Here is a 26,732-nt window from a genome sequence, read left to right on the forward strand (position 1 = left end):
AGTTTTAACAATAAGAAAAGGTTCTCCAAATGGACAGACTTGAAAGTAAGCAATAAAAGACTTTGTTTTAATTACAATTTATTTTAAATCTATCATTTAATTTTTCAACCATTTTTCCAGTTTAATTATTCTCTCCAGCACTTGGAAGGATTCATGCAATTCCTTTAACACAGGACACACATCACATACCAGCTGCCATTACTTACCATGCTAGTGGGGGTGTCTTCCAGGACTGTTTCTTTTGTTTCAAAAACAAGCTCAGTAAAGCCTTTCAACAGGCTGTCTGTCTTCCCATGCTCCTGGTCACTTTTCCAATCAACGGCTGCGTCGTCTGCCAATGTTTTCTCTTTAGCAATTTCTGATCCAAACTCTGATTGTTCTGTTGAGAGAAGAGTACAAAGCCCACCTACTTTGCCTTTACCCTCACATTCTGTGGTGATACCAGCAACCTGTGAGCTCGTAAGCAAACCACTTAGCAGCTCCTCTAACTTGCTTGTACTTTCATCTCCACGTGAGATTTGAAAGATTTCCAGAAGTTCAGAAGTAGTAACAGGAGCTTTCACATCTGTTTCACTGTTCCTTTCACCTGGATCATCCATCTTTTGCTTGCAGGATTCCTGCTTCAGAATATCACGAAGAAGATCAGGACTTCTGCAATCAGGCCAAAGCAATGAAAGAGCATCACTGTCTTTTGGCTCGGTACGCGGTGTGGTGACCATTAATGCAGTTCTAACAGCATTGCTTATTTGCTTGAGATTTGACGCACTAGACGTATCAATCCCAAGCTGGGTGCTTCTAACCATTGTAAATAAATTTTGCATTAAAATTTTGGTATCAGAGTAACTTAAGGGTTCACCCTCCTGCTTGCAGTAAACACGTCCCATTTTCAATTTCCTTCGTAATATATTCTTTAAGTCTTCCATTAGTGTGTCAGACATTTCTGGCGATTGTGAAACATGTTCCTTGACTTGAAAATCTTTGCAGGGTCCCACTTCCTCTTGTAATGACTCCATGGACATTTGTTTTTTGAAATAATTTCCAACGGAATAAGTCTCACTGACCGTGAAATTTTCTCCCTTTGTATTCTGCAGCGTCTCATGTTCTTTCTGGGCACCATAATTCAAGCCAGCCCCTATGCTGCTCAGAATTGCAGAAGAAACATCAGTGGTATGGGTATGACTCCCAGAAGGTAACACTTCACTCCCATCCCCTGATTCTTTAGCATCCTCAATACTTCCTAAAGCATCTGCTTTTATTGGGGAAAAACCACTATCATTGCTGCTCTTGTTTTCTGAAAAGTTTTTAATAACATTGTTAGTATTTTGACAGATAACTCTCCCCGTTTCTTTAGTTATGCTAATTTCCTTCGGTTTTACTGTATCAGTTGGGGGAAAAGAATAAGGGTTAAATTCACTTGAATGCATTTCTTCCATATTTAGCAGAAAATCCTTTTTATTCTGTACACCTTTTTTCCCTCTAAAAAAAACCTGTCCTCAAAGCAACAGGATTCAGTTTTATCCAATTCTGAATGGCCGCCTTCTTTTATGTCTGTTGTAGATTGTTTTAAAGAAGCGGAAATGTTAAAATCTCTCTTAAATTCATCTGATTTCGCACCACCTCCAATCAAAGCTTGATCAACATTTACTTTTTCTTTACTTGAAACAGGAGTTTCTCTATCACCTTTATTTACTGATGCATCAAATATTTCCCCAAGGCTTTCCATCTGAATGGGACTTTTACTTAGCCCCAAGATATCACATTCCTCCTTAATATTTAGTCTATTTTTATTTTCTGTAAGAATTTCAAAACCTCTTCCTATTTGACCATGTTTCCAACTGGTGAGTGGATGTACTCGGTCACTAAGTAAACTATCACCATCACTCACATAAGGCATATCCATAAGGAATTTATTGTCCATTTGGGATGAACTTTGCTTTAGTTGTTCCATACCAGCCATATCATTTAATACTTTTTCCTCTGTAAATACTGCTTCTCTCTGTCTCTGCCCATGATTTGAACGTAACATTGGCATGGTACTATTGTTTTTATTCATGCTATCAATAAAGCATTCTGAGTGAAGCGAATTTGTCCGAGTAGTTTCATCATCATCAGTAGCTTGCTTTGTAATTAGGAAGGCTGTTACGCTAATGTCAGATGTCACAGTATCATCAAGAAGCTGAGAACTTGGAACCTTAAGCTGTGTTTTATTATTTTCTTCACTCTTACAGGATGTCCATTTAGTGTCAAAGGTATTTTCAGACTGAATAGGCTTAATAGTATCTTGTGACACGTGTTTACTTTTGACGCAAGTCCCATATTCATCTTCTGTTTCCTGCTGTCTGTCTTCTTCACTTGTACATGTAAAACTAACACATCTTTCCTCAGAAACATCTGATGCAGATTCACATTTTCCTGAGGATAGTTTTCCATTTTCATGGTTAGACTGGAATTGCAAAGTATATCCTGTCTTGTGGCCTAAAGAATAGCAACAGGCATCAATATTCTGATTATTTTCATCACTATTTTCTATGTCTCTTAAGGAAATTAACAGCTGGTCACCTTTGTTTATACATTGATGATGTGAATAAAAAATACCCATTTCTCCATCACTATCAGAATCAGTGTCAGAGTCATCATAACTATCATAATTCTCCTCATAATCTTCCTCCTCCTGTGTATCTTCAGATTCATCCTCATAGGAGTCACTTTCCACTTTCATTTCATCTTCCTCATTTCTGTCTCGTACTTCTGCTTCATACACCTTCTGTAAAGAACTAAGGCCTCCCTCCTTTATTCCTTCGCTCTCCAGAGTAACTGGCAATTTTTCCTCCTTCTCTCCAAAGCTCCCTGTTCTTTTCTTTTCCTCCTCAAGGATTCTTTCCATAGTTTCAACACTTGTAGAAGTTATATTTACGCTCTCAGGTAGACCTGTCAGATCTACATGAACACTCTCTCCAGCATGAGTTGCAAGTTCTTGAAAAAAGCTGGTGTCTTCTCTCAGGGTTATTAGACCACCTCTCTCCTCTAGAAAACCTAATGGAACTGATGTTCCAGACAATTCTGGCTCTGGTGTATCATCATCCCCCAACTGCAAGGTATCAAAACCATCATCACCTTGAGGAGTGTCGTAAGAATCACTGTCATCAATTTGTGGAGTATCATAAACATCACTGTCATCATCATCAACCTGAGGTGTTTCATAGGCATCATCGTCATCATCATCAAACTGAGAGCTGTCATCTTCAGGGGCTACCTCACCACGTTCATGCTGCAAGCAGTTACTTTCAAACTGTGGGATGCCATCACTCCCTTCTACTGATGAGTCAGAACTACTGTCACACAGCAGTAACTTATCAAATGTAAGATTGCTTTCTTCTACTGTTAGCCTTTGTGCTGTGCTGTTACTGTCCCCCACAGGTGGTCCACCATGTATAACAGTATCGCCATCCAGTGACGGCCTGCAGCGCATGTCTCCAGTGTCTTCTAGACACAGCTTACTCTGCAAATCAGTACAATCCTCCAAGGATGGCCTGCCATGTACATAAAGATAGTCCTCTAGGGATGGCCTGTTATATACATCAGCGTAGTTCTGTAAAGGTTGCTCACTATATTCATTATCTTCAAACTGTAGTGTGTCACCACATCGACTAACCAATTCTTCTGGAAGTCTATATTCAGTATCTGCACTGATGGATGAACCAAGACTTCTCTGAAAATCATCTTTCTTGCTGTTATCCAGTACCATTCTGCTATTGTCAGCTTGCAATATGCAAGGCCTGTATTTTGTGCACCTTTCCAGCTCTCTCCAGGTTTCATTATCTGACAAGTCATTCACACTCAAGGAATTTTGTAAGGTTTTATCATTCCTGTTTTCATTACCCATACTGTCTGCCATATAAATCTCTTCTTTCTCTTCAATAAGATTTGGATTTGAGTAATTTGGAAGATATCCTTCAATGTTTCCTGAACTTGCCTTCTGACTGTTATGCTTACGCAGTTCTGTCCACTCATAAACCTCTGGAAGACCTCTGAGTGCATTTATCTTCATGGAATTTTGAGTGTTACTTACTACATTTCTAAGTTCTGCAGGGTTGGTTAACAACATCTCCTGCGTATATTCTGATTGCTCAGTACCAATAGCATTGCAAACATCTGGTCTGCACACTTGGAGATCTTCTCCCTGTAAAGATATGTAATTTCCAAAATCTTCAAACTCATTTAATTTCCTGTTATTAGAAGTATTCTCAGCACCTGAAAGATCACCCTGAACACTGCCTATGACATTATTAAAATGAATACTGCCAGCCAACTTTAGGTTAATTTCTTTTGAGCTTATGTATTTGTTATTAAACTCCATTTCTGACACATCGGCATTGTACGCAGCACCATCACCTTCCAGCAACATATTGATGGCTTCTTGCAGTTGTCCATCATATAATAAAAGTCTTCCTCCAGTGTTTGCATCCATATAACTATTTACCATCAGATAAGCTATGAATAATTTCTTAGCTTGATCCAAATTATGACATACAGGGTCTTCTCTGCCAGTAGTTTCACGTTCCTCCTCACAATCATGAAATACAGATGGCAGGAATTCATACATCGTTAACCATTTTGCAGCATTTTTACAAGGCGACTCTAATTCTTCTACATTAGGCATTTTATCTGGTAAAGTCACATTGGTCAAAACAGATACAGTATTGATATCTATTATCCCTGATTGTGCAGCCTTATCTAGACTGACTATTTCACAAGTTTCTGGAATGTAAAGTGCAGCTATTTTCTGTCTATCATTTAGTATTTTGAATGCCAGCTCATTTGTTATCATCTCTTCATGCAAAGAAGTTGATATGGGGAATATTTCACCAGTGTGAGGCCAAATTAGTCCAACAAAGCCTCTTTGTGCTTCTAATACCAGCAGTGCACTGGTAGATGATATTAAGTTGCATTGTACAGCTTCATCAACAGTCAAGCGTTGTCCTGAATTTGGACAAAGTATTCCACCAGTCTGAACCTGATGTGTGAGGATCCCACAAGCAGTGTCCTGATCTATCATCCCTTGTCTCATGGCCTCTTCCACAGTCATTCGCTTCCCGGAGTCAGGGTCAATTATACCTCCAGACATTAACTGAGCACCCAGCAGCCTGAACATTGTTTCCCGATCGATGAGTCCTTCATGGGCTGCCCTCAAAATAGTTATCTTCCTTCCACATTTGAATGTGATTCTACCTCTTTCTTGTGGTTTCACAGGTAGGAGTCTTAACCCTTCTTCATGTATTATGCTTCTACGAATCATCTGTTCAAGGGAAATCCTCTCACCACAGTTGGGATCTATGAGATCTTTACATGTGTCTTGTCTTTCCAGAAGCTTTGTATATAATGGCGGAGAAATCAGGTTTCTCTGGAAAGCATTCTGCAAAGTCAGGTTTTCTCCAGTAGATGGCAAAATCAAGTGCCCACTTGAAAGCTGATTCTCAAGAATTTTAATAGCCAAAGGTTCTGAAATTAGACCTTGTTCTAAAGCTGATACAACTGGAAGATTTGATAATGATGATTCTGAAATAAGCTTCTTTGCATTATTTAATTCCTGCAACTGCAACAGAATCTGCTCATCAATTAAGGCATGAGCTTTAGCTTCTTCCAAGTCATAACATAATCCTAATTCTGGAGAAATGATTCCAGAAAGGATCAGCTGATTCTCAAGCAATCTAATTCCAGTGTCATAGTCAATAAAACCTTTTAAAATAGACTGAAAGACTGAAAGGACTTCTCCAGTCGTTTGGTCAATGACACCAGCAATGACTTTATTCACCTAAAAAGGAATATAAAAGAAAAGCTATCACTATTTTCAGACTGTATATTTTAAATTTTCTTTTGATTTTGAATGCGTGATAAGCATAGAAACATGTACTTACCAGGCCTGGAGGAATGTTGTGAGTGTTAGCAGCTCAAATGCGCAAATGATCTATGTCAGTCATTCAACAGCACACGATGTGATAAAAGATTTAAAATCAACATGCATCTGTGAATTGAAAACCTATGCTTTGCATATATAAATAGGGTTAGTGAAAGACAATAGAAGAAATGATTGCAGAGTGAGCAAATAGAACATATACCTGAAAGGCAAATTTTCATGCTCTAAATGTCTGTGAAAGGTTAGAATATTCGGAAATAGTATGTGATTCAAAACAACCATGCTATTCATGTTTACAGCATACAGCACTTCTGTATATACACTCAACAATACGGAATCAGATACTCTAGCACCAAATATTGCATTTACTTTGCATGGGAAGCATGAAGTCAGTTTGGCAACATTATTTGAACTAATTACACAGACACTGCCTCTCCGTTTATATGAGAACACTCATTTGCAAAATAATTTTTGGGAATTCCGTATTTAAGATTAAGATCCATTAACAAATGTATTTGTAGTGTCTCAGAGCTAATCACATTATGTGCTCCCATTTTCATATCCAGATAAAGTTTAAAAAAATCTGAAAGTAGATCTCTTCTAGGACACTCCTGAGTGATATATGGGAGAGATTAAGGTGTTATTTTATGGTGTCATTTTTGCAGCAGAAATACAGACCTATCTAGCAGTCAAAGAATGGCTTTTAAGAGAAGAGTTAAGAGATGAATGATTTGTTTATCTTTCTTCATGCAAGGCACACATTATTAAGACTCTTCACAAAAAACCTGATGAGCAGAATGTTCATATGCACAGGTCACACACAGTATTCCATAGCAAATACACAAAACCTTCAGTCAATTAAATCTCAAGTTCCTTTACACACTGTTAATTGCAGCTGCTTCTTTTACGGATCACATGTGGTTCCAAAACCATGCAGTAAATCTCAGAAGAGACTGAAAGGTAAGTTTCACTCTTGTTACCTTTTCTTCCATCTTTTCATCACCCAGATACTGTGATTCCTGCAGCTGCTTCAAAGCCTCACTGGATAACAAGCTGTAGCTCTCCTGGAGGGATCTGACTTGCTTTTCCATTTCATTTCTCTCTTCATCTGTCATTCTATTAAGAAAAAAAGAAAAATGGAAGAAGGAGATCTCTTTGAGTAGTTTGTAACCTGCAGGGAGTGATCTGCTTACCTTTACTTAAAAAGGTGGGGGGAAATTGGTAAAAGTAGTCTGAAAAAAATATAGCCTCATTATGAGGATGTTCAAGAAAGCTACAATCTGCTTTTACAGTCATTCAGGAAAAGAAGCTACATTAATTATCACTAAATAATGAATTGTCACTAAAGCATCTGAATTATCACTAAAGCATTTAATATTTGCATGTGCCTTTGTCTACTGATTACCAGTCCAGACAGCTAACATAGCTAGCAAGAAGTCATGAGATATCTCAGCAATTTAATATCTTAAACAGTCTGATTTCAGACGCAGATGAAACAAACTTGTGACATATAGTTCAAGTACTAATTTGCTACTAATTTGTTAATTATTTTGACTTCAAATGAAAATTATCTAATGTTTTTTAAGCTGACCAGAGGTATATAAACCTAGCCAAATTCTTGAATTAAACAAAACTGCATCAAGCTTCCCCAAATGGGAAGACAAAATTATAAAATTAAAGAAAAAAACTGACACATTTGTACTTGAAATGTAGTTGGAACTGTAAGATGAGGATATGATTTCTTTTTAAGCAAACAGTATATACCAATTCAATTAATTTACATGATTTCAAAAATAAAACATGGCATACTTGTCACTGTGCTTAGCTAAAAATGACTGAGTAGTCTGCAGAGCTTCAGCTATTTGTTCTTTCTTGGTTGACATTTCATCCAGGGAAATCTGAAAAATAAAAAAAACTGTGTTCAAGACTTAACTATGCACATACATAAAAAGGAAAACAAACAACATAGTATTTCTATCTCTGACTAAACTTAATAGTATAAGAACTTGATTTTTTTTCTTTAAATACCGGCTATTCTTAGAGCGATATTATTTACTATGGAATTGTATCATTTATACATGGATAAGTCGTTGTGCTATGCCTTTTGGTTAAATAAGCTGTTCATATTAGAAAACTATTGGATGAGACAAAGGGAATTCATTTTAAAATGTTATTTGTTCGAAAATTAACCATTCATTTAAAACCACTTATTATAGTTGGCACAGTTCAAAGCAGCTTTACAAAGGTATGTGTACAATGGTCATGTTCAAGAAGTTGCTCACCAAGATGAGAGATAACAACTTTTTAAAAAAACATATCAGAAGGCCACAAATCTTCATGATTTTCAATGATGGAGACAAATGCAATATCAGACACTCAGAAAAAATGAATTACTTTTTAATATTCTCCCTATCGTTTCTGTGTCATCTCCACTAAAGCTCTTGTTCTAGCAGAGGAACTTCTGAAATTTAATCTTTTAACTTTTCAGAGAAACTGCCTGCAGTCTCTTCAGAGAAAAGCACTCATTTTGGATAAATAAAGGCGAAGTATCAAAGAGGAGTCTAGGAGTTCATTAGCAAGCCCAAGATATGTTCAATGTCGGTGCTAAGAGAGCTCTAGCAAGTGGGCCCTGCATTCACCTGGGTCTGGACACAACCAATTCTGTCCCTGTGTGCATCGCGTCAAAAGGGCCTGAACAGGGTCTTGCACAGAGGCTCCCTTTGCAATCACCGCCAGCAAGCCACAATCCCACCACTTCTGCTGCTTGGAGAGAAACCAAGAGAGCAAGCACTGAATGCACTACACAAGGTGGCGATGTGAGCAGGCTGAAGTAGCAGGTCGGGTCATGAGCTCCACTTTGCTCAGGGAACTGGCATCACTGCGGCTGCTGTGTGTGCCCTGTCACTACTGGCACCAGCTTCTCCACCCGCTCCACGGCTACACCCCACAGCAATCCCAAACCACTGTGTGAAATGTATTTCAGCTAACATTAGCTATCAAATCACTGGTCTACATGTTCCTACAAAACTTGTCAAGGCACCTGTGCTAGTCAGTGGAGACACAAAACCAGGCACCTCTGAAAGGTGACGCTACCTCACCGGGCTGTTTCACGAGGGAAGGAAACACCCTTGGCAAAGGCCATCTCCCACAGGCTGAAGGAAGCCGAGGCGGCTAACTCACAGGTTACTCGCTGAGGGCTCAGGCTGGACAGGGAAGATGCCAGCCATAGGTGCTGTGGTAAGCTGAGATGCTCTAAGGAGTTGAGTGCTGGCCCAACGCTGACAAAGGTTTGCACTATTGTCATTAACAAGGGCAGAAAAAGACCAGTGTTGAGTGTTTTTGGAAATCCTGATCCTAACTATTAGTGATTTACTAATCAATATGCTCAAATCAATACAAGCTTACTTCTTCCTACAGATATAGGGACAAACTCAGTAACAGAACTAGCACTGGTCCCCTAAGAACAAGCAGTGTGCTGGGACCAGTGGCCATTGGGACTTGCAGGACTGCCGACCTGCCCGACAGCAAGCTTGATTTATGCACACGCTGCTCCAGTGGCTCTAACCAGCACCAGCATGCGTGACCAAAATAAAAAAGCAGGAACAGGCTGCCAGGAGGGCCAAAATCGTGTTAGCATGACCACACATCCAGCCCTGTACCGAGGGATGTGGAAAAGATACTGCTCCATCTCTCTGCTGGTCACTGTGCAGGTAGACCTTCACCTACTGAAATCTTTTTAGGTGTCAGTAAGCTATTTTGTGGGACAAGCCTAGCAGGGAAGCTGTTAGAAATGATAGGAAACTTCACAGATGGCAATTTATGGTCAGAGTTACAACTGTACACAACGACAATGTACCTGTTAAATACAAAGGTGGCAAGATGGGCCACTGCAGCAGCCTGCGGTCTAGTGTGATAATAAAGGGGGCTCAGTCAACACCTGCTGTATTCCCTAAGACAGCAGTTTTGACTATCCCATAAGAGGACCCCTCAAACTAACTTTTTAACAGCAAATAAAAAAAAACCTGGCCCTCCGGCCCCGCCTGCCCACTCTCTCCTTCCTGGTGCCAGGGTAGAAGTTACCAGACTCATTCACTGAACTATTTCAGGACAAGGGGGCAGATCTACAAAGTGCCGTCCTACCAGGATGCACTGTCCCTCTGCAAAGGCTGAGTTATGGTCTGCAGGGTCTAGTTTCTCTAAACTGACATTCTGCAGTGTCAGAATATGTCACACGCCAGGCCTGTAAAAAGCAGCTTGCACTTCCTCCTGAGTAACACGTTTGTGTCCCTAAACATTGGTGTTCATATACCCAACCCTCCACTCACAACCAAATGTGAAATTACATCTTTAGTTAAATGTGGATGGCGATTCGGAGGAAAAAAAGTATTTATGGAATATCTTCTCATTTTAATCAACACAGAAAGCTAAAAAGATTAAGTGGTATTTTACCAAAAGACTTCTGTGTACCTGCTGCTTAGGCAAATCTGTCTTTTCAGCCTTTTCTCCTTCTTCTTTGCTGAGTGTCTTGCTGAGGTTTGACACCCATTTCAGTAAATCCCCAGCTTTTTCAACATGTTCCTTCTTTTCTTCTTCCATTGACTTCTGATGAGCATTGCGAATTGTAAAAAACATGTAAATGTAAATTGTTGGAATATTTAACATGAACGTCCTTAGAAACACAATTCTACCACAATGGCAGTATTATCATTTAAAGTGATTTCTTTTTATTTATCACCACATGCATTACTATGACACTTTGATGTAGGAACAAAAATGCCACATAATTACAGACATTAACAAAATAATTCCTCGAATGATTTGTAATTATCATTACGGTGCTTATTCATACACATATACATTCATTATAAAATGATTGATATTAAGAAAAAGCACAGCTTCCCAGCTATTACTCAGCAGATAAAATCTAAACAACATTTGCATATAAAGTATCTTTGAATTGCTGCCTTTGCATTACCCTCAGGTGTGGATATGTACAGCCAGCATAGGATATCAGTATTTTGCAATCTATGCACAGGGATTACTAAATTACAATTAGGAAGAATACACTGCTTTTATGTCTACAGAAGCAAGAACAATAAAAGTAAAATACTGAGACATTTCATCTTTTTCTGCACATGAAGATATATTTCTTTTTATGGTAGTACAATTTGTTGTAGTTTGAAATTTATCAATACTTAGAAAACACGCTTAAGCCCTTCCATGTATCACATGTAAAAATGAAGACATTTTATTTCAATGGATTTTTTTTTTTAATTTTATATGTAATTATAATTCATTTGCTTATTAGAGCATGAAAACAATTCTAAAAAAAAAAATGTTACCTGAAGTGCGAGAAAAAATTGGGATGTAAGTAGCCCATTAAAATTAATGAAATACCAGTGTGAGAAGAATTACTTATGCATATGTGTTTACTGGACTGCAGATTTAACTCTTGCATACTTTATTGCCACTTTTGTAAAATAAATTATATCTGCAAACTGATTTGTAATATTAAATTAAGTATCAGGTCACATGAAATACTGCACTGTCTTCATTTGCAAAATGGGCAATCCCTTTCAATTTTTAATATAAGAATCTGATTCTTGTCTCATCTAAATCTACCCATTTTGCACTAATGTTAACTTCACCAACCTCAGTATAACTTCTGATTTACACTACCTACATGTCAGACAAGGTCTTCAAGTAAAGACTGAACACACAGTTTGCATTTTGAAATTATGAATCTGCCTAAGTTTATCTATAAATTTCAACTTTGTAACAAGTAATTCCAGTTTTAGTGGTTTATACTAATTAGTGGTTTGTACTAATTAGTTTTACAGCAACTCATGATTACATTAGAAAACACCATTTATGATTTTCCATAAAGGCTATCATAGATCTTTTCCTTGACTTGAATGGGTTTTAAAGCAGGCCCCGAAAATGAGTACTATCATCTTTGTTCCATTACGAATTATAGTAAAGACTGGAAATCCCCATTTTCGTGGCCTGAGCTGCTTCTAACAATCGCAGCCCAGTGTGGCAATCAAAAACAGCTGTCTCTAAAGCTTCTTTGTACGTTAACTTCTTCTTCGTTTTGGGGCATGTTAAAACTTTAACATACAATTTTTCATCTTTCATCTTTGTAGCTGTGACAGCATCAATAATACCATTCTTAATTGCATCTTCCATTGTTAATCTGGAATGAGACTTTGGATCTATCAACCCACCAGTCAAGTACTGATACTGCAGGCAGCGCATACCCATTTCTTTGTCTACAGCATTTATGTGCATGGCTTCAACAGCTGACATAACTGTGTTCCTTACAGGGTGAATGATCCCAGTAAAGATGAGTTCACACTGCTGGATTTGCTTCGCACAACCATCATCGATTAACTCCCTTTGCAAAGCTTCTGAAACACTGTACTTTTTCCCAGTAAATGGATCAATTATGCCTCCTGTACTAACCTGAGCTTCAAGACACCGGAGGGCAGTAACTCTATCTACCAAGTTTTTGCGTGAGGCTTTTAAAACTGGAATTCTCTCATTGGTTTCAGAAAGCCAGAACCCTGCAATAGGACTGTTTAAATCTTTATTTGGCTGTGAACTGCTAATTAAAATATCACCAAACTCATTAGCTGTGATTAAACCCTCCTTATATTTACTGACTAATGCTCTGCCAATTCTACCCTGATTTAAGGTCTCCTCGATATTAAACTGTACACCAGTTTTAAGATCTGTAAGCAAAAGAAAAGAATTCCCATCAGAGTCAAAACACGTAGACTCCTTCCAATCAAATTCCTGTTTGGAAAGCTCCAGATACGTAGCTTTATCAACACAATTTTTTTGATAAGCCTCATATGAAGTCATTTCAGCTCCTGTTTTGATGTCTACTACAGAAATTTTATGACTCTTCCCTGCTGACGGGCTGCTTATTTTCCTTTCACCAACTGGAAGCAGAAAGCATTTACTGCTTACGCTGAACAAGCACATTTTCAGCAAATCACAGTAGTACATAGCTTTTCGGTTATTTGGATTGCAAAAACATTTTGCATTACTAGAAGGTTCATGCAAGAATTTTATAATTGTGTTATTAAGCAAGCCAAGCTGCACAGCAGTTTCTGGAGGTACACGAACACTTCTTACAGGATCAATGACCCCCCCACTTGCAATTTGAGCCTCAAGGATATTTTTACCTTTTTGTCGTTCTAAGAGTCGAGCTTCCATAGCCTGATACACAGAGATCACTTTCCCAGAACAGCAATAGCCCAAAACAGCTTTCTCTGCCTCAAGCAGTCTACTCTTGAATTCATTACCTGCAAGCCCTCTAACAACTGCATCATCAACAGGGAATTTCTGACCTGTTGTGGGATCAATGATGAAACCAGTAGCTGCCTGGGCCTCTAAAAATGCTAATGCCAATGCTTTTCCTATGATTCCTCTCTTTGCTGCAAAAGCAAAAGAGAGTATCTCTTTGCTGGATTCAAGGTACAGCCCAGCTATAGCTGTAGGTTTGGTTAAAAATTTTTCAAGACTTTTCTGAACCTCATCAATAGTCTTCTGCCCTGAACGGAGCTGCTCAACCGTAAACCTGTCTAAAAGTTTAACTTCAGTCAACTGTCTGGCAGTTACATCATGTCGGAGACCTTGAAATTTAATATCATCATATTCCTCTGTAAAATATTCCAACTGAGTAGCATCATCAAGAGTTTTCAAAATCTCTTCCCCTAAGAAAGAGCTCATCTTTGCAAAGTCTTCTCTCCTAAACCCTTCGGATGTTTTGTATCCCTCAAACATTCTCTCTTCATTACCAAAAGTCTTGTCATTTTCTTGGTTTAATGTTGTGACTTCAACATGCATGTCATACTGCTTGTTCTTCACTATCTGTAAACAGGAATTTTTTGACACAGTGAGAAATACATCTGCAGAACTATGCCGTACATAATTCACTCCTAAATCCACCACCAGAGAAACAAAAGGGAGAACTTGAATGCAAGTCGGAAAGGAGAACTGCTACTAGCATTGGACAACAGAGAAATATAGATAGCTAGAGTTTTAAAGTGCATTTGCCATTTCAAATATTTATTCAGTAACAGAAATATGAGTCGACTAAGCAACAATAACTCGTTTGGTACTATATGAACTTAGTGCCATTAATCAAAGCTTATTTTGACCAATAATGATACAATGGTGTATGTGAATTCCTATTTCCAATACAAACTTTTAAAATAATGCGTTTCTTAGATATTAACAAACCTGCTACAAAGGTCTAATTAAAAGCTTTTTGTGTCATGTAAGAATGAAGAGGGTCCCTTCACCAAGGTAAGAACATAAGAAACATTAGCGAGAATGCAGAATAGTGATAAAGCATAACTAAAAACAAACAAACAGAAAAAAATAGAATAGTAAAAACCAGCACTAGGAAGGCAAACCCTCACAAAACGTAGTGTGTACCTCCAAGGGATGCAGTTTTACCACTCCTAATTCATGTTTCATGTCTTCCCCATGTCTAATAGTTTGTCTGGAACTGTGTAGGTTCCTGTTTCTCAATTTGTCCCTCTCAGATGTTCCAGGGATTTGGCTTGCTTTATCAAAAGTTATCTGGAACTGCGTACTCGTCTGAGAAACAAACTCTGTAAAAGATTGCGGGCTTGCATCTTCTTCTAGTGATTGGTTTATTCTTGACATCTGGAACTGCACCCCTCTCGGTATTGTATCATCAGCACTCACGTATAATGTATTTTCTTCTATTTGATCAGATTTAAAACCTGGTCTCTCCTGTTTCTGCCTTAACAAAGGTGAGCTAGGTTTTGCATGTGGAGGAAGCTGTTCAAATTCTCTGGCTGTGGTGCCACTCAGGTAATTGAAATCATTCCCTCTTCTCTCACAGCTCAATATCAATCCAGAATCTTGGAGTTTATTATTTTGCTGAACTTCATTCTGAAACAAAAGAAACCTGTGTTCACTCTCCTTGACCTGCAGGTCCATCTTCTGTTTCAAGCTCTCAACTGTGCGCTTCTGCACTTCCAATTCTTCCTCAAGTTTCCTGCACTTCTGGTGACAGTCCATTTCAGCCTGCTTCCCTTGCTGTAGTTGTTCATGACATTTTTTAAGCCTTTCTTGCAGATCTTCCATTTGCATCTTGTACAACATGATGTTTTCCTCAGCCATATGCTTTTCCTGCTATCTAGTTTTATACCAGAAATGTCCTTTTCTGTGATGCTATGGGATTCCAGCAATTTTTCAACTTTTTTCCTGAATTCCTCTGCAGAGTGTTTAAACTTAATGGATTCTTCCTGAAACAGAATCATCTTCTTGCGTGCCATTTGTTCATCCAGAGTCTTCTGATGGAGTTCATCCTGTAATTTTTTTAATTTACTACTTAGCTCTTGTATATGAGCTTGTTGTAGTTGTACCTTCTGCTCATTCACCCTCTTTTCCATAGTTAGAGCATTCATTTGGGCATTTAGATTTTTAACTTCCCGGTCAATGGTTAGGGTGGAAGCACTTTGTTTATCACATTTTTGTTTATATTCACTAGCCAAGTCTTTTGTTTTTGCTAGATCAACTTCTAGGCTTTTGATTTTACATATGAATTCTTGCTCAATTATTGTTTGCTTGTGCAATTGTTCATTTGTTGCACGCAGTTGCTCTTTGAAACCATCTGCTAGGGCTTTTAATGCATCATTTTTCCTCTGAATACTTTGTTTTTCCAAAGTCATCTTCTCTGATTCAGATTGAATTTGCTTCATCAGTAGTTTTGTTTCAGTATTCCATTTATTAAGGTCCTCTATCTTTCGTTTCAATGCTTCTGACGCCTGATTACTTTTGGCTAATTCATGCTTCAGCATCTGAATTTCCTGCTGGTTTTCTTTCTCCACTTTTGTTTTTTGAAGCAACTGTTCTTGAATTTTCTTATATTGGTCCTGAAGATTATTTGCTTCACCTTGGCATGACTGTGTTCTGTGTTCAGCTGCCAACTTCTCTTTTTGAAGAGAACTGATTTGTGAATTTAAACGTTTGATAGTGATTTCAGTTTTTGTCTGTGATCTAGTTAATTCCTCTACTTCTTTTTTTAGCTGCATCTTTTCTTGCTGAACAGATTTCAGCTCCTCCTGATAGTTCATCTTAATTTTCTTAAGATCTATAGCTTCTTGCATCACCTCTTCAGCTTTACCTGTAGTTCTATGTAGCTGCTTGTCCAGTTCTTTCAACTGTTGCAAATATCCCTGCTCTACTTGGTCTTTTTCCTCCAACTTAATTTTTAGGCATTTAAGTTCACTATTGACTTTATCTAGTTTTTCTTTTAATAAACGAGACTTTTCTTCTGTTGATGATTTCTGAAGCTCAATTTCATTCAGTTCATATTTCAGGTCTTTAATAGTTTTATCAGCTTTTTTGTTAGCAAGGGTTAGCTCATCTATCTTCTGTTTAAGCTCTTCTACTTTTTTGGCTTCTTGTTTCTTCTGGAAACTCATAATTTCAGAATCAGTCCTACACTGGCTGCCTTGCCCAGCCATGAAAGTTGGCAGGGAAGTTTCTCTAGTTACAGAGTACCTGCCTTCAACAACCTTCCTTCTGGCTTCAGTTTTCTCTTTTTCTTGCAGTTTTATTTCTGATCGATTCCCTTTAAATTCAAGATCTTGTTCCATTTGCTTTATCAGTTTCATAAGTTTCTCCTCTCCCTCTGTTTTTTTCTTCAGCTCCTGCATTAAGTTTTTTTTTTGTTGCTCTAAATCGTGAAGATTAGTATCTTTTCTTCTTAGATGCTCTTCAAGGTTTCTTCTGGTAAAGGTGCTTTCTTCTATTTGATTTCGAAAAGCACGGAGGTTTTCTTCCAGTATACTCCTTTGAGTCTCTGCCTGAAAAATGAGCTGCCTTACACACTCCAACTCCTGCTCTGCATCTGCTTTCTCTTTCTCTATACTTTCTAGATCTATACGACACTGTTTTGCCTCCTGCTCCGCCTTGGTCTTCTGAAGACAGATCTCTTCCATATCCTTCTGCTGCTTCTTCCGCTCTTTTTCTGCAGCTTCCCTCACTCTAGGGAGCTCCTGTTCCACTTGGAATTTTTGTTTCTTCATATCCTCCAACATCTCCTCAAGTGTTTTTACCTTTCCCATGAGTTTTCTGTTCTCATCAATTGTGCTATTTTGCTGTGCCATTAGATCTGAATATGCCTCACGCACTGATTCTTCCTTATTCTTTAAAATCTGTAAAAGAACAGGATAAGTTGGAACGTACCTTTTGTAACACAGCAAATGAAACATGTTAGGCTCTTTGAAAAGCAGCGTGGAAAATACTTACTCAGATATATAAGATATGTCCAGAAAGTAGGACAAGCAGTTCCCACCACCATCACCTTCTCTTGATACAGTAAGCTTCAGGAAGTTACCATTACCCAAATATGAAACCCTTCATAAAGACATCCACAAAGCGAAGAAGTCCTGAAGCCTCTCACTTCAGTCAGATGCCTCTTAGTAGTAAGCAGCGTCAAACAACAGCTTGCATATGCTTTTTCTCCAAACAAATAGGTACAGCAAACAGTGAGCCAAACACTATGTGTAAGAATTCCCAAGGAGGAAGTGGCCTACCATTTCTGGATCAGTTCAGTAGAAATTGGAAGAAGGATTTTATGTTTGCAAGCACAAATAACACAAGAGAAGTTTGGAAATCCCCTCCAAGAAAAGAAATGGTGTCTAGAGGTAGAGCCAAGACACATCAGCTGCAGGAAGAGAAGTATCTAAACCCAGTACTTTTACGCTCCATAGTGTGCTCCACAGTCCCAATGCCTCCAGCTGGCTCAGCTGGGGCACTGGTAAGAGCACAGCTGCTCTGCAGTGTAGACACAGTTAGAAATATAAACATGGTAATTAGGAAAATCATAGTGAAAACCAGTCAGCTAATAGTCTCCGTATGTTGGCAGATCAAGGGAAACTCATGTAAGATGTGTATTCACCATCAATAATATGGTTGAAACCATACATACCTTGTTTTCATTAGCACTATCATGGTGTTAGTTACCAAATATGACCTAACATGAGGTAAGAACACACCTATATTCCTATGATCATACAAACATGGCATGAAGGGTAATTAGAGCAACATTTTCAAATAAACAAAAAGTTGGTTTAGTTCAAATTTACCAGATTTACTTGATTTTGCATATGATATATGAAACTTATTTCCTAAAAGGCTAATGCAAAGGCAGCTTCTTCAGTTTCTCTCCATATTTCCCATGTCACAATTTTGAACAGACCCCAATGGATAAAAAACATTTAAATTGGTTTCTTATCAGATCTCCTTTTATGCTCCCATAGACACAAAATCTAATGTATTATGCTTGAAAAAGAAGAACTAAAAACAGATACAGTCACAAACTATATCTTGTTAGTTTTCATTATTTCTAATCGACATGGCTGAGCATCAGCTGGGTATAGAAAAGGATGGTAATTAGATAGTAATACAAAATAAACAAAAATAAATTTATAAGAACTTAAAAAAATGTAAGCATCTCAAAATGCAAAGTAATGAATATCATTAGCATATTCATTGTTTAAATTATGTTCAATCAACTTTAAATCACTTGACCTTGACATATTTTGAGATTCAAATGTTGATTTAGATTGGTTTAGAATCATTCTTAAATTAACTGTTTCATTTGCATTGCATAAAAACTCTGGTACCTTAATAATAGTTGTGCTCTTTTTCTCTGCATTATCATAGTTTCTTTTTTTTTGCTTTTCTTTTTTTTCAAGTGAGGCTTTTTTCCCTGTTTTTTCACAGAATGGTTTCTGGAGCTCAGCGTTTTTTCCAGGTACCTTTGTGCTATGACCCTTATCTCCACTGTCCATTTCTGCAACTAGCAATAAACCTTTAAATTTCTGACCCTGTTCTAACTTGTCTTCTCCACTCTGCTTCTCCCCACTTACATTTATGTTGTCCAAACCACGAATTTTACCCTGTGATATTTTCTTCCCACTTACTTCCTCATCATGACTCAAAAGCTTTTTTGCTAATCCATGTTCTGATAATGGAAAATAATCCTCTCCTCCAGAAATAATTTCTGAGGGGGCTATATTTGCATTTAAATCACCAGTATTTCCTAACAATTCCATACCTAAACTTGGATCACTCTGCACTGGTGACACTTCAAAATCTAATGGATAAGATTCAGAGACTTTTGCTGCATACTGAGTCTCTGAAATATTTCCTGAAGAAACAGTCAAAATTTCTTGCATTGTACTCTTGGCTTCATTTGGATTTAAATTTGTTTTTTCTGGGATTTCATTTTCTGCTATGAAGTAATTTTTATCCAGAGATGCTCTGTGCAGTTTGTTTGTATCGCTTTCGACACTACCAGAAATGCCAGGATTGCTCACAGATTGCAAATTTAACTTTGTTTTTTCACCTCCATTGTGTGCTGCCAGCTCTCTGAAAGAGGATGCAACTTTCTCTAAAGGTGTTGCATCCCTTACACCTGAGAAAGAGTTACCTTTTTCACCACACACTTTAAATTCTCTGTCTTCAGAGTTTAAAGTATTATGGCTATTACCTTCTGTAAAGCAATGTTCTTTACGCTGACATTCAAAATGAGTTCTTGGTGAAAAATGTTGCTGCTTGTAAGGGCTGATATCCAGGGCATGCTTTCCAGTTTTTGGAGTAACTTCATCTTTCTTCGCTGTTAGCTCAAAATTAGTTTCTGACTGCATTTCACATCCTTCCTTTGTTGAAACATCACTCCCTGCCTTCCTTGAACAATTTTTTCCCGTAGTTTTGTGTATCATTTCCACTTCAGGCAACTTCTTTGATACTCCCTCTGTTTTCTGTCTCTCTCCATTAACGATTTGCTCATTTAACATTTCACCAGGATCGTTACTCATACTCACACAGATCTCAGCTGAAACAAAACAAACTTTTGTACTATTTTCTTCCTCTTTACTTTGATTACCAAAACCCACTAAATTCTCTTGCTCTTTATGTAGCTTATTTTCTCTGTTGCCACTAATGCTACTTTCTTGACCACTGAAATTTAAAAATCGCTTTAATGTTCTATCAGTTTTGATTTTATCATATCTGTCTACATCTAATTTTCTTCTGTCAATTTCCAATTTATTTTCTGTGTGTTTAGGTTTACTGGAAGAGTTATCTTTTTGCAAATATTCCACATCCATCATGCTTTCATTAGGTGTGTTTTCCTCTCTGAATTCAACAGCTTCATTACATCCCAAACGTTGAAAGACTTCCGCTGACTTCACAGGTTGCTGGAGTTCACTCTCCTCTGGTAAGCTCTGAGCATGACAGCACATGGATTAAACTGAGATATCATGGAAAGGATCTTATTTTTTTCCTTATTCTGTGCATTTTTAATGCCATTACTGAGAGTTAGGAAGAAAGATTGGCATGGAAGAAAATCTTGGAACAATCACAGACTTCAGAGGTCTGATCCCAGAAGCAAAAAATTATCATTCTTTCTTTGAAAAGGTTTATTCACTTTCTGATTTGCTACCCTGATCACAAAGAAAAAATCCATCAAATCACTTTGAGACTGGAAACCTACTTAGGTTATCTTCAAAGAAGCTATCAAAGATTTAGAAGGCTGCCGGAAGGTGGAGGAGGATGGAAGATGGGGAGTGTCTGATTTCCAAAAAAGCAGTCCTGGAGATTCAGACCAGACTGAAACTCAAAAGAGTTTAAAAGATTCCATTTGCTCTTGAAGAACGTGAAGCCTATTGGCATTCACAGGTTTCTTGATCCTTGTTTCAATTTTTGTTCTTTGTTTCACTTTTTACCCTTGATACCACTTAGCATTATTAGCCATACCAAATCCTCAGTTATAATGGCTACTTATTAACAAACATTACCTATTTCCATTCATATGCTCCACCACCTCATGATGCACAAAGATACATGCTGTTACTGCTACAGTTTGTCCAGAGGTATTCAATAGCAAGAAAAGCCAATAAAGACAAAGCCAGCAACAGAATTACAAAACATTCATTTAAGAACTCTGATTTTTTTTCTGCAATAACAACATTAAAATTTATATCCTTATGGGAGTGATCTCCAATTTTATGTAATTTATATAAGACTACATTTAATATGAGCACAATTAATTACAGGACTATATTTAATATGGGCATTATTTTACAGATATGCACTGTATAGATTATACTAAAACACTGTAGTCCTTAAGGAATGACAAATCTCTTTCAGAGCAAAACATTTCCAAAAAAAGTGAAGAATTTAATTTTTTTTTTTTTTTGTAATTATGTGGAAGGTTGATTCTGCAGTAAGCATGTATTTTGAGTAATTTGTCTGCTCAATTTCAGTAACCTACTCTTGTTAATAAGATTCAACGCTAAGCATAAGTAAAATGCTGTTTGACCCCAAGGAATCAATACAGTAGAAAGGTAGAAGGAAAAAAAAAAAATCTAAACATGTCAAAGAAACTTAAGAAATTACTTAAGAGGGCATCGCATCTCCCTGTTTAAAGAACTCTCTTAGATGTTGTTAAGTGGACCAGAATGCATACTATGGAATATTAAGGCCTACATAAGATATCAATGCTGCATGCACACTAAGTTTGCCCTCATCTTAATGTCTGCATTTATCCAAAAGATCAAGCCCTAAAATATTAAAGTATTAAAATGTACTGTATGTAACTACATCTCCATCAGAATTTAATGAATTATGTGATCCTTCTAGCTGGAAGAACTGGTAAAATGTATGGATGGCATAGGATTTTGCTTATCTGAATGATAATGGTGTAATTTAACACTCCTACATTCCTGTATAAAGTGCAGCATATAAGGAATTTTAGTCTTTCATATCTGCTGCTAACTTTGTGAATAATTCCAACAGCTATATTGCTCTTTGTTTGCCTAGCTGTTCTTTTTGCTTGGTTGGCTGCCAAGTGAAGACTTACCTCTTCCTCTTCCAGTCTTTTCAGAGAGTCACCTGCAAACTTAATGTATTGGGTCATCAAGGTCACTAAGGCAGTATAACGAGTCCGTAAATCCATGAACTGCAGAGAAACAAAGGGGGATGGGGAGAGAGAGGGAAACACTCCCATTAACCTTCAAAGAAGTGATAAACATTACTCTAGAACCTATCCCGATTTTGATTCCAAAATCCTGATTGTGGAATCCAAAGTCCTAATTTTGATTCCAAAGTTGAATGCCATCAGCAGGGTGTACTTGCATGAATAAATCCTAAGGATCTATGAGCAGATCCATAAGAAGAAACAGAAGACAATGTTTTGACTTCACAGTCACTTGATTCTTCCCCCCTGTAAGAACAGGTTATAAGAGGGACAAGCAGTGCTGGCCGCTATTCCTCTCTCTAACAGTTAGCAGGGAGACAGATTTCTCTTTCCCACCCAAATGAGGCTGATTTGCCTTGGAACCCGTCAAAGTGTCCAGATCTGGTAAGTTTTACCATAGCAAAGATGAAAGCTCCCCCTGTTTACTGTGATCAAGATCCAGCCCAGAGGTAGTTCTAAACAGTTCTACTAAGGTACATTTCTCATACTGTTTTTTGTAATTTGGGGGACTTTTGTTCATTAACAGCAATATACCATCTCGTTATCTAAATACTGCATAATGACCGATAGGACATTTGTCACATCATAAATCTATAGAGGAAAAAAAAAAAATCTTGCTTGGGCTACCCTATTTCATCATTAATAAATCCTAAAACCCGTTCTTGTTTTTACTCTGTTTTAAGCAAGGACTCAGAAAATCACGTTCTCCTGTCGTAAGAAATCCATTTACCTCTTGAATAATGAAGTCTGATGAGCTTTGCATTCTTCGGCGTTTCACTGGAGATTTTTGTTGGGAGTCAACCATAGCTCTGTAGGTCATAGTCTGCAACTCATAATCCTGTAAAAAGAGAAAATACACAAAATGATCAGCATTCCGCGTGATACCGACACTAAAAAAAAGGATTCCAAGTATCATGTTATTTATTACCTTCACAGCAGCTGAATATTGTTCTGAATATTTCTGGCATTCATCTATTTTGCTTTGTTTCATTTCAATCTCAGAAACCAGCATCTGTAAAAGATGAATCTACATCTTCATCTTAAAAAGTGATTTTTATTACTATTATTATTAGCCTTTCTACTTTATCTAACATCACAAAATTTACATAATACGCTCATTTACTTGTGTGTACAAGTAATTACATGCTTAAGGCCATGTCCTGGCTTTGTCAGGCTTACAGAAGTAGTGAAAAAACCCTGCCAGGTTTAACAGCTGGTGAGTGAACTTAAAAAGAAATCAGGACTATAACACTTCATGCATATAATTTGTTATTGTGTCTCTTATTTAAGCTGCATTTCCTTCTTGCAGGAGAGTTGTTGAGTTTAGCTCTGCCTCCATGAAAATATTTTTACATCCATAACTACCAAGAGCAGTACTGAATAAAAAATTATGTGATAAGGAGAGTCCAGAATTGTAGGCACTCTCTAAGGTTTTGCTCTTCTTGCAGATTTGAAGACCAAAACAACCTGGTCTATAAAATGGCTATAATCAGCGAGTGATACATTAATGATGTTAGCTGCATTGTAAACATAAAACCATAAAAGCTGGTGATTATTTGCAATTTTAGAATAAGGGCTGAAGGACATAAGCACTTCCCATCAAGAAGTAAGACTGACATGACTGGGTTCAAAAGATATTTTAATTTTATTTCAGTCATTAAAGCAGTGCTTTCCTACAATGAGATCTCTTTCATACCTTATGTTGGTTCAGCTGTTTAGCCAATGCTTTGCTATTTTCAGGATGGATTTCTTGAATCTTTCGCTGAGTATCTTCCACTTGTTGAATCCACGTATCCAAAGAATTGTAAGTATCTTTGTAATACTTCAGAGATTTATTAATACCTTCTAAGTCACGCAACCTGATTTTATTTTAGAAGATAAGCCAAAGGAGAGAAGAGGAATATAAAATATAAAAAATACAACACTAAGCCAAATACAGCTTTAAAGGCTTCGGATGCCTTAGCTCTGCTATAGCTTACACTATAAACATACTAAAATAACACTAACTAAACAGTAATTTAACTTCCCAAACATCAAGATTCCCAGCTTGAAGAAATCTTTTCATTTGTCATAAACGACACCCAAGAAAGATCCTCCTACAGAAGAAATTCTGTGTATATCCCTCATTAGTGAGCTAAACTGCTTGAAACTCCATGAACACAGGAATCCCCAAGCAAGAGGGAGGGCTCTGCAACAGCAATTAATTCTGTTATAAGAAGTGAGAATATTTCAAATGTGGCCTATTTGAATCAAGAAGGAAAAAAGCTGTACTGGAGGATAAGTATCGGTTCACCATACTCTGTGCCTCCCACAGAACAACAGGAGTTACACTAAATTAAACATTCTAATGTGCGAAAGCAACTGATCCTGTTGAGTAAGTCCATTTTCAAATCACGGTTTTGACCTGAAAAAAGAGTGCTGTGTATTTCTTGAAAGTGGTTTCCATACTGACGAGAATACTGACAATTTTTCTTTCATGGTCCTTATACTTCAAAGATCATATAAATACAACTAATCCAAAACACTGCATGATTATGGATAAACATACTTATTTAACAACTTTTTATAGTGTGATTTGGAATGAATAGTTTGAATCGCACTAGTGTTCTCAAGATGCCAAAAGGAGACTGAAAAAGAGCAAGCAAAGGAAACAGTATTGCTCAGGTTTCATACTTAAGCATGTTTTAAAGCTAATAACCATGAAAAAGAGAAAGGATCATGGTAACTGCAGCCAATATTTGTACATACTTTTCATATAATGATCATCAATGTCAAGCTGTTAGGAAGCAGCAGAGCAAATATTTGCAGAAAGCAGCTTGTTTACAGCTACATGCTGCAACAACCACAATCTGTCCTATTTACACTAGAAGTCACTATGTATTAACAGTCATTTTTCAGCATATTCTATCCAGGATATGGCCCTGTGAGGAGAGCATGTGGTTCATGTTTGCCCTCTGAAGAAATAAAGACACTTCAGTACCTCATAAAACTACTGTTTTTTCACCTAAATACTGTCACGCTACCAGATGATGAAAAATCTGAGGTGGATTTAAAGCTAGCCGTTCTGCAGTCAGCTTTAAATGAGTCAGCTTTTGCCCATCTCCCTTTTAACTTCTAGCAATGTTAAATAGAGACAACTAAATCAGTTAATTACAAGTGAATAACTTCAGTATTACACCTGTACGGATATTTGCCCCTTAAAAAAGGGGGACAAAAATGTGAAAGGTTGTTGTGTGAAGTTTTACATGAAAAGCGCTATCCTTAATGCTCTTGGTAAGGTTATCTATAATGACAAACTAAAGTAGATTTTAAAGGAAATAAATTCAGGCTGTATATTACACACTTCCTTAACTTGCCCATACTTTTTCCTTCAGTCTCTATAGTTCTGTTTCCTTCCAATATAGGAAACACAACTATAGAGACTGAAGGAAAAAATATTTCCAGGAATGTCATGCATAGACATCTCCTTCAGAATTACAGGTAGGTGTGTTCTGCTGTATCTGTACATCTGTGTAGGCATGTGCATTTGAGTAACATTCTCCCATATCATCATAACGGTAATACTGAAGGGCTGAATTTAGAGCAACTTCTCAATTGGATATTGAGGCTGCATGAAAACAGTTGCATACCAAAAGAAAATACTGGCACTTCACCAAAAGTCATTCTGACAAAATTATCACAGAAGTCAATGGAAGCTAAGGACTTCCAGACTTAGCACTTGAGTCATTAAAAGCAAGTTAACATGAATCCAGTCATAAATGATGAATCAGATCATCAGTTTAGCCTGTCAGAACTAATTATGTGGAGAAACAGATGGTATTTCCATAGGACAGCAAGCCATTTCTGCAGGCTTTTTTTTGAAAGAAGAAAGACAATTTATCTCTACTGTGTCGCAGTAAGTTATAAGTAAATAAAGTTTCTATATCTTGTTAATCTTTTGGTGCTCAACAGTCACAGACATTTCCTGTGGAAAAGTAAGACAACGATGTCAACAGCACAGAAAAGGTGAATCCTTGATCTTAGTGCTTTTCACAAATAGAAAACTATTCTGACCTACTTTAACATTCATTTCTGATTATTTTTCCTCAGAAACAACAAAAACAGCATAAAACATGAACAGATTATAATAAAAAGTTATACAAACCTATTTTCAATTTGAGAATGAATATTTTGCCACCTCTCGGCTAACTGATCAACTTTTTCTTTATGCCAGTCAAAGTCAAGATCACGTTCCTTGTGCATTTTAAACATCTGATCACTGATCATCTTTGCCTTCTGCAGTTCATCCTCTAAGGCATGGAACACTTGTCTTTTCTCATCTACTTCAGATCTCCATTGCTAGTATGTGATAAATGATAAATTGTAAATAACTCCTAAATTATGACACTATTTTAGATATTAGTACTTTACATGAATAAATGTATAAATGAATAAATGAATTTACTTCTGCTTGCTCAAACACTGGAATGACACCAAAATGGTTCTGAAGCAACTAATTAGCTATGAACTGCAGAATAATTCTAAGTAACAGCATCCCCCACAACACATACATCAAAACAGAGACAGTAAATTAACACGCTTATCTTATAAACTACAGCTTTCAAAAAACATCCTTAAGTAGATGCCAATCATTCCATCTAACAAAAAAGCATTACTAATCATTTGCAATATTAAAATGAGGTATATATAGCACACTAAAAATGCTGAACTTCAATCTTACCCTTTCTCAAAGGTATCTGCCAAACCTCCTAGGAAGCCTGATTAGTGTACTATAGC

General features: G+C 37.3%; 1 protein-coding gene across 1 annotated transcript in view; it reads right to left on the bottom strand.

Annotated features, from left to right (window-relative positions):
• LOC104073635 (dystonin-like) overlaps positions 1-26,732 on the bottom strand; it is a gene marked incomplete at its 3' end in the record, with an annotated part of 59,654 nt that overhangs the window by 30,253 nt on the left and 2,669 nt on the right. The window contains 10 exon segments of the mRNA XM_009573482.1: positions 207-1,484; positions 1,487-5,812; positions 6,895-7,030; positions 7,724-7,812; positions 10,382-10,516; positions 21,840-21,938; positions 22,687-22,794; positions 22,885-22,968; positions 23,653-23,815; positions 26,101-26,294. Coding sequence (XP_009571777.1) covers positions 207-1,484; positions 1,487-5,812; positions 6,895-7,030; positions 7,724-7,812; positions 10,382-10,516; positions 21,840-21,938; positions 22,687-22,794; positions 22,885-22,968; positions 23,653-23,815; positions 26,101-26,294 — 6,612 coding nt within the window.

Source organism: Fulmarus glacialis, unplaced genomic scaffold (assembly GCF_000690835.1).
Source record: "Fulmarus glacialis isolate BGI_N327 unplaced genomic scaffold, ASM69083v1 scaffold23632, whole genome shotgun sequence".
Lineage (NCBI taxonomy): Eukaryota > Metazoa > Chordata > Aves > Procellariiformes > Procellariidae > Fulmarus > Fulmarus glacialis.